Below are 13866 nucleotides of genomic sequence, written 5' to 3' on the forward strand. Positions count from 1 at the left end.
GATGGCTCTTTGCCATCACCATCCAAGTTTTCAACAGATGCTGAAGGTAAGGAGGTTGCTAATTTGAGCTATTCCTCATGGCTTAGAACTGACCAGCTGATCTTGAGTTGGCTGAACACCACACTATCCGAGCCGATGTTTTCTCTTGATGTAGGCCTCCAAAGTTCAAGAGAGGTTTGGTCGACTCTTGAAAACGGCTTCACTAGTAGGTCATATTCTAGATACATGCAATTGAAAGAGGAACTTGCTAGTCTCAATAGAGGTAATATGAATATCACAGACTACATAGTTGGCAAACCCGGTGAGTCGACTTGGGAATCGCTCGAGTCAACCTGGATCAGGCCCCAACTAGGTCACCAATTTAGGACTGCCAATCCACACGCCTCTTATTTGTTTTTTTCATGCATTTTGTGATTTTAATGCATAATTCACATAAAAGAATACATGTTATAAAGAATTATATGTTTTTAAATCATAAATATTAACAATTATGTATAGTTGAATACTTATATAGCTTAGTCATTGATGCCATGTGCTAAATTTAGTGATTATAGAATATGATTTTTAATTTTTTCCATATCTTAACACTAGAAAATTCATAGTCCTAACTCGTTTGGGTTACCGAGTTGACCCGTTGACTCGTGAGTGAAGGGTTGGGCGTTTTGACTCTGAGTTATGAGTTTGCCAACTATGACAAACTATCTACAAAAAATTAAGTTTGTTGTTGATTACTTGACCATCATTCAAAGGGATGGCAGTGGACCGGGGCGGGGGGCAATGTCTCCACCCCGCTCCGTTTCAAAATCCGAACCTCCATCCCCGCAGGGGGGTGGATTTTAACCTCCACCCCGCCTCCATCCCCGGTCCAAACGGGGGCGAGGCAGGGCGGGGCTCCGTTTCCCCTTGGTCTATAGTCATCCCTTAAAGGATTGGGCGCGGGGCAAGGCGGGGATTGAGACGGGGACGGGGCAGGGGAAGGCGTAAGTCCATCCCCGTACGGGGATAGATTTTAACCTTCATCCCCACCTCCATCCCCGTTTCATGCCCTTCATCCCCGGTCCAAACGGGGCGAGGCGGGGCAGGGCCCCGTTGTCCCCCGGTCCACTGCCATCCCTATTCAAAAGCCTGTCTCAGATGAGGATCTTGTTTTTCATGTCCTTTGCTAACTTAGAAGTGAATATGAGTCTTTCACCATGGCAATGTATACTCGTCGTAAACCTCCCACTTTTGATGAATTGAGGACCTCTCTTGGTCATGAAGAGAGACTTGAAAGTCTTTATGGTGAATTGAATTCCAACTCCAATGCTTTTGCCTTCTTCTCTTCCTGTGGTTGAGGGTATTCAAATTACCGGGGAGGAAGATCTGGATGTCCTGGTGGTCATGCCAGAGGTCGTGGTGGTTTCCAATTTAATGCCAGACGTGGCAGTCACCCCAACAAACTGCTACAATTAGGGAGGTCGAAACTTTCAGAATAACAATAAGGAGAATAAAAATTGTGACAACGTTGTTTGTCAAGCCTATGATCAGAGTGTTCACATTGTGAAATCCTGTCGTAAGTGTTAGAAATATGCGTCTTATGTTGTAAAGGGCATTCTTGTAATTTTTTGTAACATGTTTTATTCTCAATATATAAGCCAAAAAGGCGTCCCTGCCAGGGTACAACCTCAGTTATTTTCCTATCTCTTTCTTTCTCTCTGTTTTTTCTGTGTAGCAGCCTATGTCACATGGGTGTGGGGGTGCGGCAGGGGTATATATATATATATATATATAAATATAAAGGGGGGTCCTGGCGGGGGGTTATAGGAGGGCAGCCCCCCCCCCCCCAAGATTTTTTTTTTTAAATTCTGCAGCCCATTTCATAGGGAATTTTTTAAAAAAAAAAAATCCAAAAAAATGGACCGAAATGACCCTGGGTGCGGTAAACCCACCCAGGGTTGGGTTGACCGCACCCAGTGCCGCACACGCGTCGACGCGGGTGCGGCACCCTGCTAGCCGAATCCCTGTTACATAGGTAGCAGCCCACGCAAGCCGAGGGACACAACAACCTTCACATTCCCAATATCTCATTTCATGGTCTAGCCGAAGGCAAATGACTGTTGCTCGATCCAGTACCAAAGCGGAGTATCGTGCGATGGCAGCTGTCACAACAAAAGTGTTATGGACTAGGCATTTATTAGTCAATCTACGTCCCTCAAAGGATCTCTCGTTCTCTTTTATACTGTGATAATAGGAGTGCGGTTGCTATTGCTACCATTCTGGTGCAACATGGCAAAATGAAACACATGAAAATTGATCAACATTTTGTGAGGAGAAATGTTGAAAGTTAAGAGATCCATCCTATGTATCTCCATGGTGAAGATCAAGTGGTAGATCTCTTCACCAAACCCCTCTCTTCATTGCGTCATTGGTTTCTTAAGAGCAAACTGTCCATGGTCATTGAGCACCCATGCATAGTTTGAGGGGGGCTGTTAGAAATACACGTCTTATCTTGTAAAGGGAATTCTTGTAATTTCCTGTAACATGATTTATTCTCAATATATAAGCCAAAGAGGCATCCCAGCCAGGGTACGACCTCAGTTATTCTCCTATCTCTTTCTTTCTCTCTGTTTTCTCTTTGTAGCAGCCCACACAAACCGAGGGACTCAGCAGCCTTCACACTAAGTATCAGCTCTTGCAAAATGACTCTTCAGCCGTTGCAGTTTTTTCTGTTGATTCTAAAGAGGATGAAGATTGGTATGTTGATACGGTTGCCACAAACCATAGCACCAGCAATCCTAAGCACATGGCAGGGACATCTTTCCAAGGTATTGATAGCGTTATTGTTGGTGACCATAAGTTTGTTCCGGTTTCTCAAACAAGTGATATTTTTATGAAGCTCAATATTCTTAGGTTTAAATTACAAGATGTCTTATTAGTATCTGAGATCAAGAGAAATCTTTTATCAGTATCTAAGTTTTTAGCTGATAATAACTGATCTTTTGAATTTTTCTCATGGGGGTACCAAATCAAGGATCTGAAAATGAGGAGAATTATTCACAAAGGAGAGATTACTGAAATTTTGTATCCACTTTCTAGAAGCATTTATTCACAGGCTACAACTCTTGTTGCTATTTAAGACGCCAGCACCAACTTGGCATAACCCGCTTGGTCACCCAGGCAAATTGGTTCTAGATAATTTTTTAAAGGACTTTGATTCTTTTCTTCTTAGTAAGAAAATTGACTCTTTGTTCTAACTGTCAGTTTGGGAAAAGTAAGCATTTACCTTTTGAGAAGTTACATAGGATTGCTGAAACTCATTTCATGGTGATACATTCAGATCATTGGGGCTGGTCTCCCGTTATTTCTTGTTCTGGTTGTAGATATTGTATTATTTTTGTGGATGAATGCACTCGGTTTACTTGGCTCTTCCCTCTTAAAGTTAAATATGATGCGTATGAGTGCTTCAAATTATTTGTGGCTATGGTCAAGAATGTTTTTACCTCTAATATTCAATATTTTCAGAGCAATCAAGGTGGTGAATTCACAAGTACCTAGTTTATGAAATTTCTGCATGGTAATGGTATTCAGCCGCACTTTTCATGTCCAAAAATGCTAGAGCAAAACAGATTGGCTGAGAGGAAACATCGCCACATTGTTGAAACTGGCTTGACCCTTCTTGCTCATGCTCACCTTCCTCAAAAATTTTGGGTTGATTCCTTCTTGACTACTGTCTACTTGATAAATCGTTTACCAACTTTTGTTTTGTCCAAATTGTCTCATTATTAGAAACTTTTTTCATAAACCCCCTGATTATTGTTCTATGTGGGTTTTGGGGTATCTTTGCTACCCGTATTTAGGTGATTATAGTAAAAACAAGTCGGACTGGAAGACAATCAAATGTGTCTTTATTGGATATAGTCCCTTGCAGAAAGGCTATAGGTGTTTGGATGTTTCAAAAAATCATGTTTATGTATCGTGTCATGTTATTTTTGATGAGGTTATTTTCCCTTATGCTGAGGATGTTTCTCCTCAATCTAGTGTCTCTCATTCCAGTTCACCTACCTTCTTTCTCCTATGCCGTTTTCCTTTGAATTGTCTCATCCTACCAATGTGCCTGCTCTTCTACCGACAACCCTAGTACTGTCATAGCACCATTGAGTCCTGTTATAGGCTCAAGGGAGGCCTCTTCTCCACCCTCATCTATTGCTGTCCTTTAACCTCCTCCTACGACTCCTCCCCCACCACCCACCACCTATTCGTACTCATACCATCGTATTCCTAAAGCCTAGCTTGCTATGACATATCCTATTCCTGAAATGTTTCTTGCTCAAGCACTTACCTATGAACCCTCTACCTTCAAGCAAGTCATTAAGTTTCTTGAGCAGCGTGCTGCTATTGGCACATGAGTTTAATGCTCTTCTAAAGAATAATTCATGGGGGGGTTGGTCCATTCCTCTCAATCCAACAATATTGTTGATTGTAAGTGGGTGCTCAAAATTATGTACCAGTTAGATGGTTCTATCAAGAAACATAAAGTCAGGCTGGTTGCTTGCAGGTTCAATCAACGTAAAGGAATTGACTATGATGAAACATTCAACTCGGTTATTAGACCTACCACTGTCCGTTTGTTGTTATCGGTTGCCTTTTCTCAAAATCAGTGCATTAGGCAACTCGATGTTAACTATGCCTTTTTACATGATTTTTTTGGATCAAAAGGTCTATATGACCCAACCTCATGGCTTTAAATATCCAGACTACCCTAAGCATGTTTGTCGTCTTCAATGGGCAATTTATGGTCTCAAGCAATCTGCCTGCCAATGGTCCAAGCACTTACACGATTTTTTGTTGACTATTGGTTTTGTTGAAAGTCATGCTAACCCTGCCATGTTATCATCATCATCATCGTGTTTCTTTAGTGCTTCTTATATATTGATGATATTATCTTAACATGCAACACCACTGCTATTGATTCTCTTATTGCTCAGCTTAGTCGTGAGTTTGAGATGAAAGATTTGGGTGATATTCACTATTTTCTTGGCTTAGAGGTTCATCGTTCTACCGATGGTTTACATCTCACTCAAAACAAATATTCTATTCTGTTGTTGGATAAGTTTAGCATGCTTGGCACTAAGCCTACCTCTACTCCGGTGGTCTCTGATGGCAAATTATCTGCTCGAGATGGTGTTCCCTTGCCTGACTGATTGGAATACTGTCAGATATTGGGCTCTCTTCAATCTCACTTTGACATGTCTTGATATCAGTTATGCTGTCAACCAAGTGAGTCATTTTATGCATGCCCATACACAAACTCATCTTACAGCTACCAAGCGCATTTTGCAGTATGTTAAGGGTACCCTCGGTCATGGCTTGCGTCGGGTTGCTCAGTCATTGCTAAGCATCTATTTAGATGCCAATTGGGCCGGTTGCCCAGACAGTCGTTGATATACTGCTGGTCATTGCATTTTTTATAGCCCAAATTTGATTGCTTGGGCTGTCAAGAAGCGTCCCACTGTTGCTCAATCTAGTGCAGAAGCTGAATACAAGTGGATGGCTTTATTTGTTGTTGACTCTCTTTAGGTTCAATATTTGCTTGATGATCTTCAAGTTCAATATTCTTTGCCTGCTACACTTTTTTGTGACAATATTAGTGCGTTATATATGTGGCTCATAATCCTGTCTTTCACGCACATGTTAAACATATTTAGCTGGACTATCACTTTGTGTTGCAACTTAAAACCATTTGACTTCATTTAGTGATGAAGTTGTTGATAAATAGGGAAATATTTTGAAAAATGTACATCGTGGGTTGTCAAGTTTGGTTTTCACCTTGAATTGTTATTGTTTCAAAAATTCATGTTTGGAATAAAGCTATAACGTTGATTGGTCTTCACCTTGAATTCTTATTGTTTCAAAATTTCTTGTTTGAAATAAAGCTGTAATTCTGATTGGAGTTTACCCTTCAATTCTTATTATTTCAAAATAGTTGCAATTGAAATAAAGCTGTAATTATGACTAATAGGTTGTGCCTTGCACCGTCTGTATTTGAAGGTTTAATATTTTGATTCCTGCTTGTTCCCTATGGTATTTGTTCATTTTTTGTAGTTTCTTTTCTACTGATTGTCTTTCTATATTATTTTGCCAAGAATTGTCCGGTTTCTTGCTTCATCAATCTTAGGTATCTCCTAATTTTTTCTTTTTGCAAAGGAAAGGATTTATGAAACCCTATGCCAGTAATTTTATTTTGATATTTGAATCTAGGTCCTTTTGTTCAATACCGAGACTTAGTCGAACCTGATATTGACCTGTCAGCTTAATCAAAGATGTGGAAGGGAACATATCTTCCATTGTGACAAAATGGATGTCTGTTTCCATCGAATTGTGTAATTTCCGTAGTTTTTTATTTTTTGGATAATCCAAGGGTAAACCCCCCATCACCAACCACACCTTGTCTGGCCTCCGGTTGGTAAAACCCTTAAGGTCCCCCCTGCCCACCGGGGGGAGTACACCGAGCCCTTGTGGGGCGTAATTTCCGTAGTTGCAAGACTAGCAAGACTGGAAACTGGGCTGGGCTTCCTGTGACCCCAGTTTTTGTGCTCTAGCACAATCAAAGTGCTCTGCTCTTTACAAAATGGCATGTAGCCCATGGGCCATACATGGCAGGCCTGGGCTGGGGTCCCAATCAGTTGTCCACTTCTTAAAAGAAGGAACTTGTGATTGTGATTGTTGGTTGCTGCTTAAGCATCTGGTACTTCATCTTCAACTGATCTCTCTCTTTCTCCCCCTCTCTCTTTCTCACACAGAAGACACGATGAAGCAGCAAGCAAAGGATCCTTTTGAGGTTGCATTTGTTGATCAGGACTCACCACCTGATTCACCTATAGCAGATGTTCCAGCTATCAATACTGATGATCAAACTACTGCAGAAAATCCAGTGGTGGAAAAAGCCAAAGAAGAAGAAGAGGAGGAAGAAGAAAACGTTGATGCTGAACTGGGGAAGTTCCAGTCTGGAGATCCTGACAAAACGGCTAAGATGCAGTAAGTATTACTGTCATCATCATCAATTTATCTCATCTAGGCGTTGTAATTAGTGTCAACACCACAGTTCTTTTGTTGAATCATTTGCAGTTGGGCTCATCATCAGTTTGACCGAATTTATTAAGTTGGCCCATTTTTTTCCTCTTTTTGATGATGCCCATATTTAATTAAGATTTTGCTAAATAAAATAAGAGCTAAGGTTTCTGTTATATTGTAGAAGGTACTAGGTTTAACAGTTGTCAACAGGTATATTTATAGTTCTGATAACATTATTCTTTCCTGTTTTTCCTTGCATTTCTTTGTTATTTAACAAATTTGAAGCAATGCTGAAACTTTTTTGAGAATATTAGTTTCTTCTCTATTATGGTTTCTAATCACTGCTCTGTCTTGCTGAAGCTCAAAGTAATTAATATATTGGAATCATATTTTGCACCTGAACTTGATTTGCAGAATTTGACATAGTTGTCTTCCATTATTTAGTTTTAGACTGAATTACTAGGAGGTATTTCAGTTCATTAAGAGGATTGGTAGTTTATGCCAATACTTTTAATGCACAAACATTTGGTGGCTGATTTCTTGTAAATTGATCCTACTCAGAAGGCACATGAATACTGGCATCCCATTGATGACAAGCTGAAGTTTCAATGACAATAGACCCCTGGTTCTTCCTGAATTCACATATGAATTAAAGAAAAGGAACATTATTAGTCAAGTAATAGTATTTATGAAGCACAAATGTAATGAAACCGTGATGTTCCACAAAAGCACAAAAGCTTACGATAGGTGTCTATTGGAGACAATACAATCACAACCCACAAAAGGGCATAAATGGAAGAACACAAGATAAAAACAATAAACTTTATTTTATATGAAAAATACTTAAGAAGCATTGATTACAAAGGAGAGGGGATCACCCCTATTTCTACAAGAAGAGAGTGGGGGAGAAGAGCTCTTAATGACCTCTTCTTAAAGAGTCGTTGGCTAGTCCAACAACTCTATTTATAGCGGTTGGACTAGCTCCAACGACTATAAAGCTAGTCAAGATCTAGTTAAAAAGTCTAGTTCAAACTGAACTAGACAAAAAGAAAAAATAATAAATAATAAAAATAATAAAGAATAAATAATAAATAAATTATTATATTATTATATTATATATTTATATTTTTAACACTCTCCCTCAAACTTATGGTAAATGAGCGAAAGTTTGTTTAAGAGAAAATGATATCCAGAAGAAGCGAGAGGTTTGGTGAAGAAATCTGCTAATTGATATTCTGATGTAATATATGGCAGATCAATGATTCTATGTAGATACTCCTCTCTGACATAGTGACAGTCCATTTAAATATGTTTGGTGTGTTCATGAAATGTTCGATTGCTGACAATATAGATCGCATTCTTGTTGTCACAACATATGCATGAAGTTTGTGTCACTTCAGCTCCCATGTCAGCTAGCAGACGTTTGAGCCAAATTAATTCCATTGTCGTGGTGGCCATGGCTTGATATTCAGCTTCGGTGGATGAAAAAGCGATCTTCTAGTGCTTTTTACACCGTCACAAAATCAATGATTCACCTAAGAAAACACAAAAACCAGTGGTTGAGTTCCTGTTATTGGGATCACTTCCCTAGTCAGCATCAGTATAAGCATTAAATCTAATAAAGATGAAGCAAACAAGAAGATGCCTCGTGAAAGAGAGGACTTAAAGTATTTAACAATACGCAAAGTTGCTTCCATGTAAACAGAAGTGAGAGCGTGTTGAAACTGGCTAATTATGTGTACAACGTGTGTTATATCAGGTCTAGTAATGAAAAGATAGGAAAATGCTCTAATAAGCTGTATGTAAGGAGTGAGATCATCAAGAGGTTCTCCATCATCAATTCTCATTTTGATGTTGACAACTTCTGGAGTATCCACTTTCTTATTATCTGTAATTCTAGACTTGCAAATAATATCAAAAGCAAATTTAGATTGAGATAATAAATACTCACGAGGGGAATAAGCAACTCCAATTTCTAAGAAATATCTTAATAAACCTAAATTATTCATTTCAAAATGATTTTTAAGAAGCTTTTTAATGTTTTTAACTCCCTGTTTGTCGCCTCTGGAAGAGGGAGGTAACTCTTCATCACAGGTCTCCTGCCTATGGAGGGGTGTGGCCGGTGTATATTTCGACGAGTCTGAGATATAAATTAGCGACTCAGGTACGGGTGTGTAAGTAGGTGAAGCATTCCCCGCAGTGCCCCGCAGAGTGTGGTAGCTGCTTGTTAGTCGCCGAAACTTTCAAATCATCTGGGACTGAGGGAGTTGCGCCCTCACGTCCCTTGTGCTGTTGTCGTATTCTGCCTTGAGGTGACAGGCATCCAGAGTGTGTCCTAGGTCTCCACAGAAGACACATTCTTCCTGGGCCTCTAAGGGGACCTCCTCTTCTAAAGGTTTAGGCGTGCATTTTGGTCAACCCACACATGTTAAGGTACACGACCCGCCATCTTGAAAGTAAACTGCAACCCATGTCGTCGCTAAGGGTGCCTGGTAGGCAACCAGAAGTGGAAAGCCCCAATTATCAATAAAGGTGGGTAGGGGTGATCGGTTTGTCCAATAATCCGACCAGGACGTTACACGTCTGCCCCTTTCCACGAAAGGGCCCCTCCCCCTTACAAAACGGCTACACGTCCGACACATGCCTCTTCTCAGCCCACTACCAGCACAAGTCGAAGAGTCCATAGCACAATTTAAAAACTTCAAGCAAAAATATACTGAAATTTAGTTAAAGCATGTAATAAAAATTTGAAAGCAAAAAGAAGGGTTTTACTTATAACATGATGTGGATGTTCGATAGTCGAGACTCACTACCCCTAACTGCTCTGATACCAAGTTGTAACACTTCAAAATTTCAAACTTGTAAACTTTTAAAAATACTTAGAAAACCTTTCGTTTTTTAGAGTTTTATCAGCGAAAACAAATTTTTTTTTAAAAGCAAAACAAGTTGACAACTTTGGGCACGTTACCATAAAAATTCATCATCGAAACCATCCTTATCAAAAAAATATGATATACAAGATAATTTGTGAGTCAAATATTCATTATGAAAACTATCAGTTGTACAAAAGTTAGAGTTTCCCCTTATACAAAACTCCAACTAAAACAGATGTCCCAGATGCAAAACTACGAGCAGAGGAGTGAAGTCTCAGGCTATCTCGCATCTCGCCATCGGCTGTCTGAAAAACCTACTCATCACATGCGCCTTTAAAATGGGTCAGTTTCACAAAAAAACTGATAGGTACGCAAGCAAGCCAATATGAAACCAAAATTAAAGCAAGACATATTATGCTAGCATGACAATCAGTTTAAACCAGTAATTAAGCTATACTAGCATGCACACTTAACTACGCAGAAAATAATCTATCTCTACCATGAATAATTGATTCCACAAGCATAGGGCAGTTAAGTAAAGCAATTAACAAAATATAAGCAATAAACAGTTCATCCATCTCAAAATGCATAATCAATCAATACTGTGAACAAGATATTCTTTGTTTCGATAATAGCTGGCCTGTAGGTATGCATAGGCGTGAAATGTAGAAACAACCGAGACTGATCCGGGGGTTTATTATGCTATGTATTTTATAATACTCCGGATAGCTAGCTGAGTCCGCTCCAAAGGGCACGGTCAGTGACTAAGAGAGGATTCCTTATGGGCATTCGTGGCCACATATTCATCCTACTTCTGCAAAAGTTCATGGGATCTATCACCTAGGATAATTTTAGGTAGTCCAGTCTCCTAACTCCGATGACTGGGGGCATCGAGTCATTTGCCCGAGGGGTAGTTGTTAACATCCTGTGTATCAGAGTTTTTGTACCATCCATTCTCTCCCTTGTTAGAAGCATGAGGTGAATGGGCGTGTCCGGGGTTACTTAACTAACGCTCCATCCTATATGATCTGGTCTTTCAGACACACTCTAGCATCTTGCCTGTGAAGGTGAATCATCACCATTTTATGTGATTTCAACAAGGTGCTCATTGCACGTTTCGAGGTTGACATTGATCTCTCATCCTACTCACCGTAGTACAACACATACCGTATCTGTTTAAAGGTACGACTACGATGATAGGGGCATGGGTTTCTCAAGGGATAACCCAACATAGAGTTTCACAAGTACATGCTGTAAGAACTTTAAAATTTAACAAGCTTAGTCTTCCGAAATAGGAAACAACATTTATGATTTAGAATCTCCAAGAATTTGAAATGCTTCTCCCAAGTGTACCAACTTGGGGAGAAGCCAGTTGCTCATTTGCAACCCACAACATCTCTAGCTTTGCTTCGTAAGACTGCGTATCGGAGAAGCCGGAATCCGTGTAAGGAAACCTCCTCTCGAGATTGTAGCACCTGTACGCAAATTCGTGTCTTTTTCGAAAAGAGCGAAAATTGTACATGCTCTTGCGTGCCCTGCAAGACTTGCATTTAAGGAGTAACAAGTATCCAAAAATGTAAGTCTGTTCTCTAAGTGCGGCGACAAGGAAAAACAAGAGTAGAAATGCGAAAGCAACAACCTGTGCACATAATGCGTGATGACAAAGCAAGTACGAAATAGTAAAAGCAAATACAAGCATGTGCACGCTAGCGCGGCGGCAACATAAACAGGAAAGCAGTAAAGAACAAAAGGAAACTGCGGAAGCAAAAGCCTGTGCACATAAAGTGTGGCGACAAAGTAAAGACAGGAACAGTAAAGACAAAGCAATAAAGACAGGAAAGTAAATGCGAAAGTAAAAGCCTGTGCACATCAAGCGCAGCAGCAACAGAAAATAGTAAAGATAGGAAAGTATATCCGAAAGTAAAAGTCTGTGCACATCAAGCGTGACGACAACAAAAAACAGTAAAGACAGGAAAATAAAAATTACAAGAATCGCGAAATCGGGTTCTTGAGTTAAAGGCATATATAAATATATGTATACATATATATGGTCCATTGTCCTTTCTTTTTCATTTTAATTTTAAATACTTTATTTTAGTTCGTCCATTGTCCTTTCCTTTCCATTTAAAATTTTTAATTGCTTTATTTTAGTTCGTCCATTGTCCTTTGCACAAATTTCCTCTACCTTAGAGAGTCGCGATGTTGCGTACATCTCAGGGTGTATGTGACGTATGTCTCGGGCCGCGGGGCACGAGCGGGCTCCGTTGCGCAAGCTGCGAAAAACCAAAACGAAGGGAGAAGAAGGGACATGGGCACATCCCCTGCCCATTGTTCGGTTTGCAAAAGAGACAGGGGCAGCGGGCATGCCCCTGCCGGCCTGCTGAAGAAAAAGGGACAAGGGGCAAGGGCATGGCCCCTGCCCGTTGACTGGCGGTCTGAACAAAATGGGGAGTCAGAAGGTGTGGCTCAGCTGTCAGGCCAGGTCCAGCCCTTGCTTGTCAGCGCAAGGGGGAGACCAGGAGGGAGGCAGGGGCCTGCCAGGAAATACAGAGGTAGGGAAATAAGGGGGCGGAGGTGGCAGAGGCAGGGGCAAAGACAGGGGCCTTTGCCCTGCCAGGAGAGGAACAAGAGGCAGGGGCTTTGCCCCTGCCTCAAGAACAAATAGAAGGAGGCAGGGGGGCTTCGCCCCTGCGTGCTGACCCACTGAGGAGGAGGCAAAGGCAGGGGCGAAGACGAACAAATAGGAGGCAGGGGGCTTTGCCCCTGCCTATTGACCCATTGAGGAGGCAAAGGCAGGGGCCCCTGCCTACCAGAATAGCAAGGAGACAGGAGCAAAGCCCTTGCCTGACGAAGGTAGAGAGGTAGGTAGGGGCCTCTGCCCTTGCTTGTCAGAATTAGAGAGGCAGCAAGGCTGCGGCAGGCCCTGCCTGCCTGGAAAGAAAAGGCGGAGGGGGAGGTTTGTTCGTTGCCCCTGCCTGCCCGAACAGAGAAGCGACAGGGGCGTCTTCCCTGCCTGTCGAAATGAAGAGGCGGCAGGGGCGTTGCCCGTGCCTGCTGAAAAAAAAAGGAACGGCAAGGAGGGAGGTCTGCACCTCTCCCTTGACCACACAGAGAGAGAGAGAGGAGGTCGGAACGAGGGTGAGATGGGAGCGGGAGGTGCTCGTCGGGAAGGGTGGCCGGACGCACGTGTCGACCGGGGTCGGGTGCCCGGTGAGACTGAAGACGAGAGAGGGGGAAAGGTAATAGAGAGAGGGATCGTCGGGGAGGGCTTCTTCGGTGAGGGTCGCCGACGACGGTGGTCAGAAAAAGGGAGAGAGTGAGCTGCGCGGGGGAGGAGGGTGAACACAGAGAGAGGGGTTGGGTTTCTTGAATGAGAAACCCTACCCCACGCGTGCTTTAAATAAGCACAGGGCAGGGTGGGTGTTAGGGTGCCCGGGTTCGAGTCCGGGTTGGATCCGTATCCGACCCGGGTCTGACATATTTTTTTTGCTTAAAATCTTGGGCCTTACAGCCTATCTCCAACTCCCTTTCCTTATTTCATAAAATCCTTTTTGACTTTTTTTCAAACTCTTTCCTTATATTTTTTTTTACTTTTTTGTTTACTTTGCTTCTTTCTAATTAGCTGTTGGGTACTTCTAGAGGGTGACACCCCTCTAGAAACCCTAATCAGCTCACTACTATATCTAATAAATTTTGGAATTTATTAATTTTTATATTAAAACAATTAAATAATAATTATTTATTAAATGCAAAAAATTCCAGAGGGTACCTTGTCCTTATGGGAGTCTTTTAAACCTTACATTTCCTTAATTTAAACATGTATTTTAAATTTAAAGCTTTATTTTCGTTGAATCTAGATTCAGATCCAAGATCCAAATCCATATCAAAATTCCATTTGGATCCTAAGCTTGACCAGATCCTAATTAATATGGGTCTTGGACTG

The 13866-nt window shown here is 41.3% G+C and overlaps 1 protein-coding gene across 7 annotated transcripts in view; it reads left to right on the forward strand.

Annotated features, from left to right (window-relative positions):
- The window catches only part of LOC149820151 (transcription initiation factor TFIID subunit 11b-like), a 29818-nt gene that overhangs the window by 12760 nt on the left and 3192 nt on the right, over window positions 1-13866 (forward strand). For 3 of the 7 annotated variants that reach the window (XM_089981984.1, XM_089981982.1, XM_089981986.1), the window contains one exon: window positions 6780-7014. In XM_089981984.1, the coding sequence (XP_089838110.1) occupies window positions 6788-7014 (227 nt within the window). In that variant the 5' untranslated portion in view covers window positions 6780-6787. Of the gene's footprint in view, window positions 1-2690; window positions 2805-6779; window positions 7015-13866 lie in introns of all 7 variants that reach the window. The other 4 variants (XM_089981983.1, XM_089981985.1, XM_089981980.1 and 1 more) reach the window with 3 other exon arrangements.

This window comes from Nuphar pumila, chromosome 12, assembly GCF_984573655.1.
Source record: "Nuphar pumila chromosome 12, dmNupPumi1.hap1.1, whole genome shotgun sequence".
Taxonomy (NCBI): domain Eukaryota; kingdom Viridiplantae; phylum Streptophyta; class Magnoliopsida; order Nymphaeales; family Nymphaeaceae; genus Nuphar; species Nuphar pumila.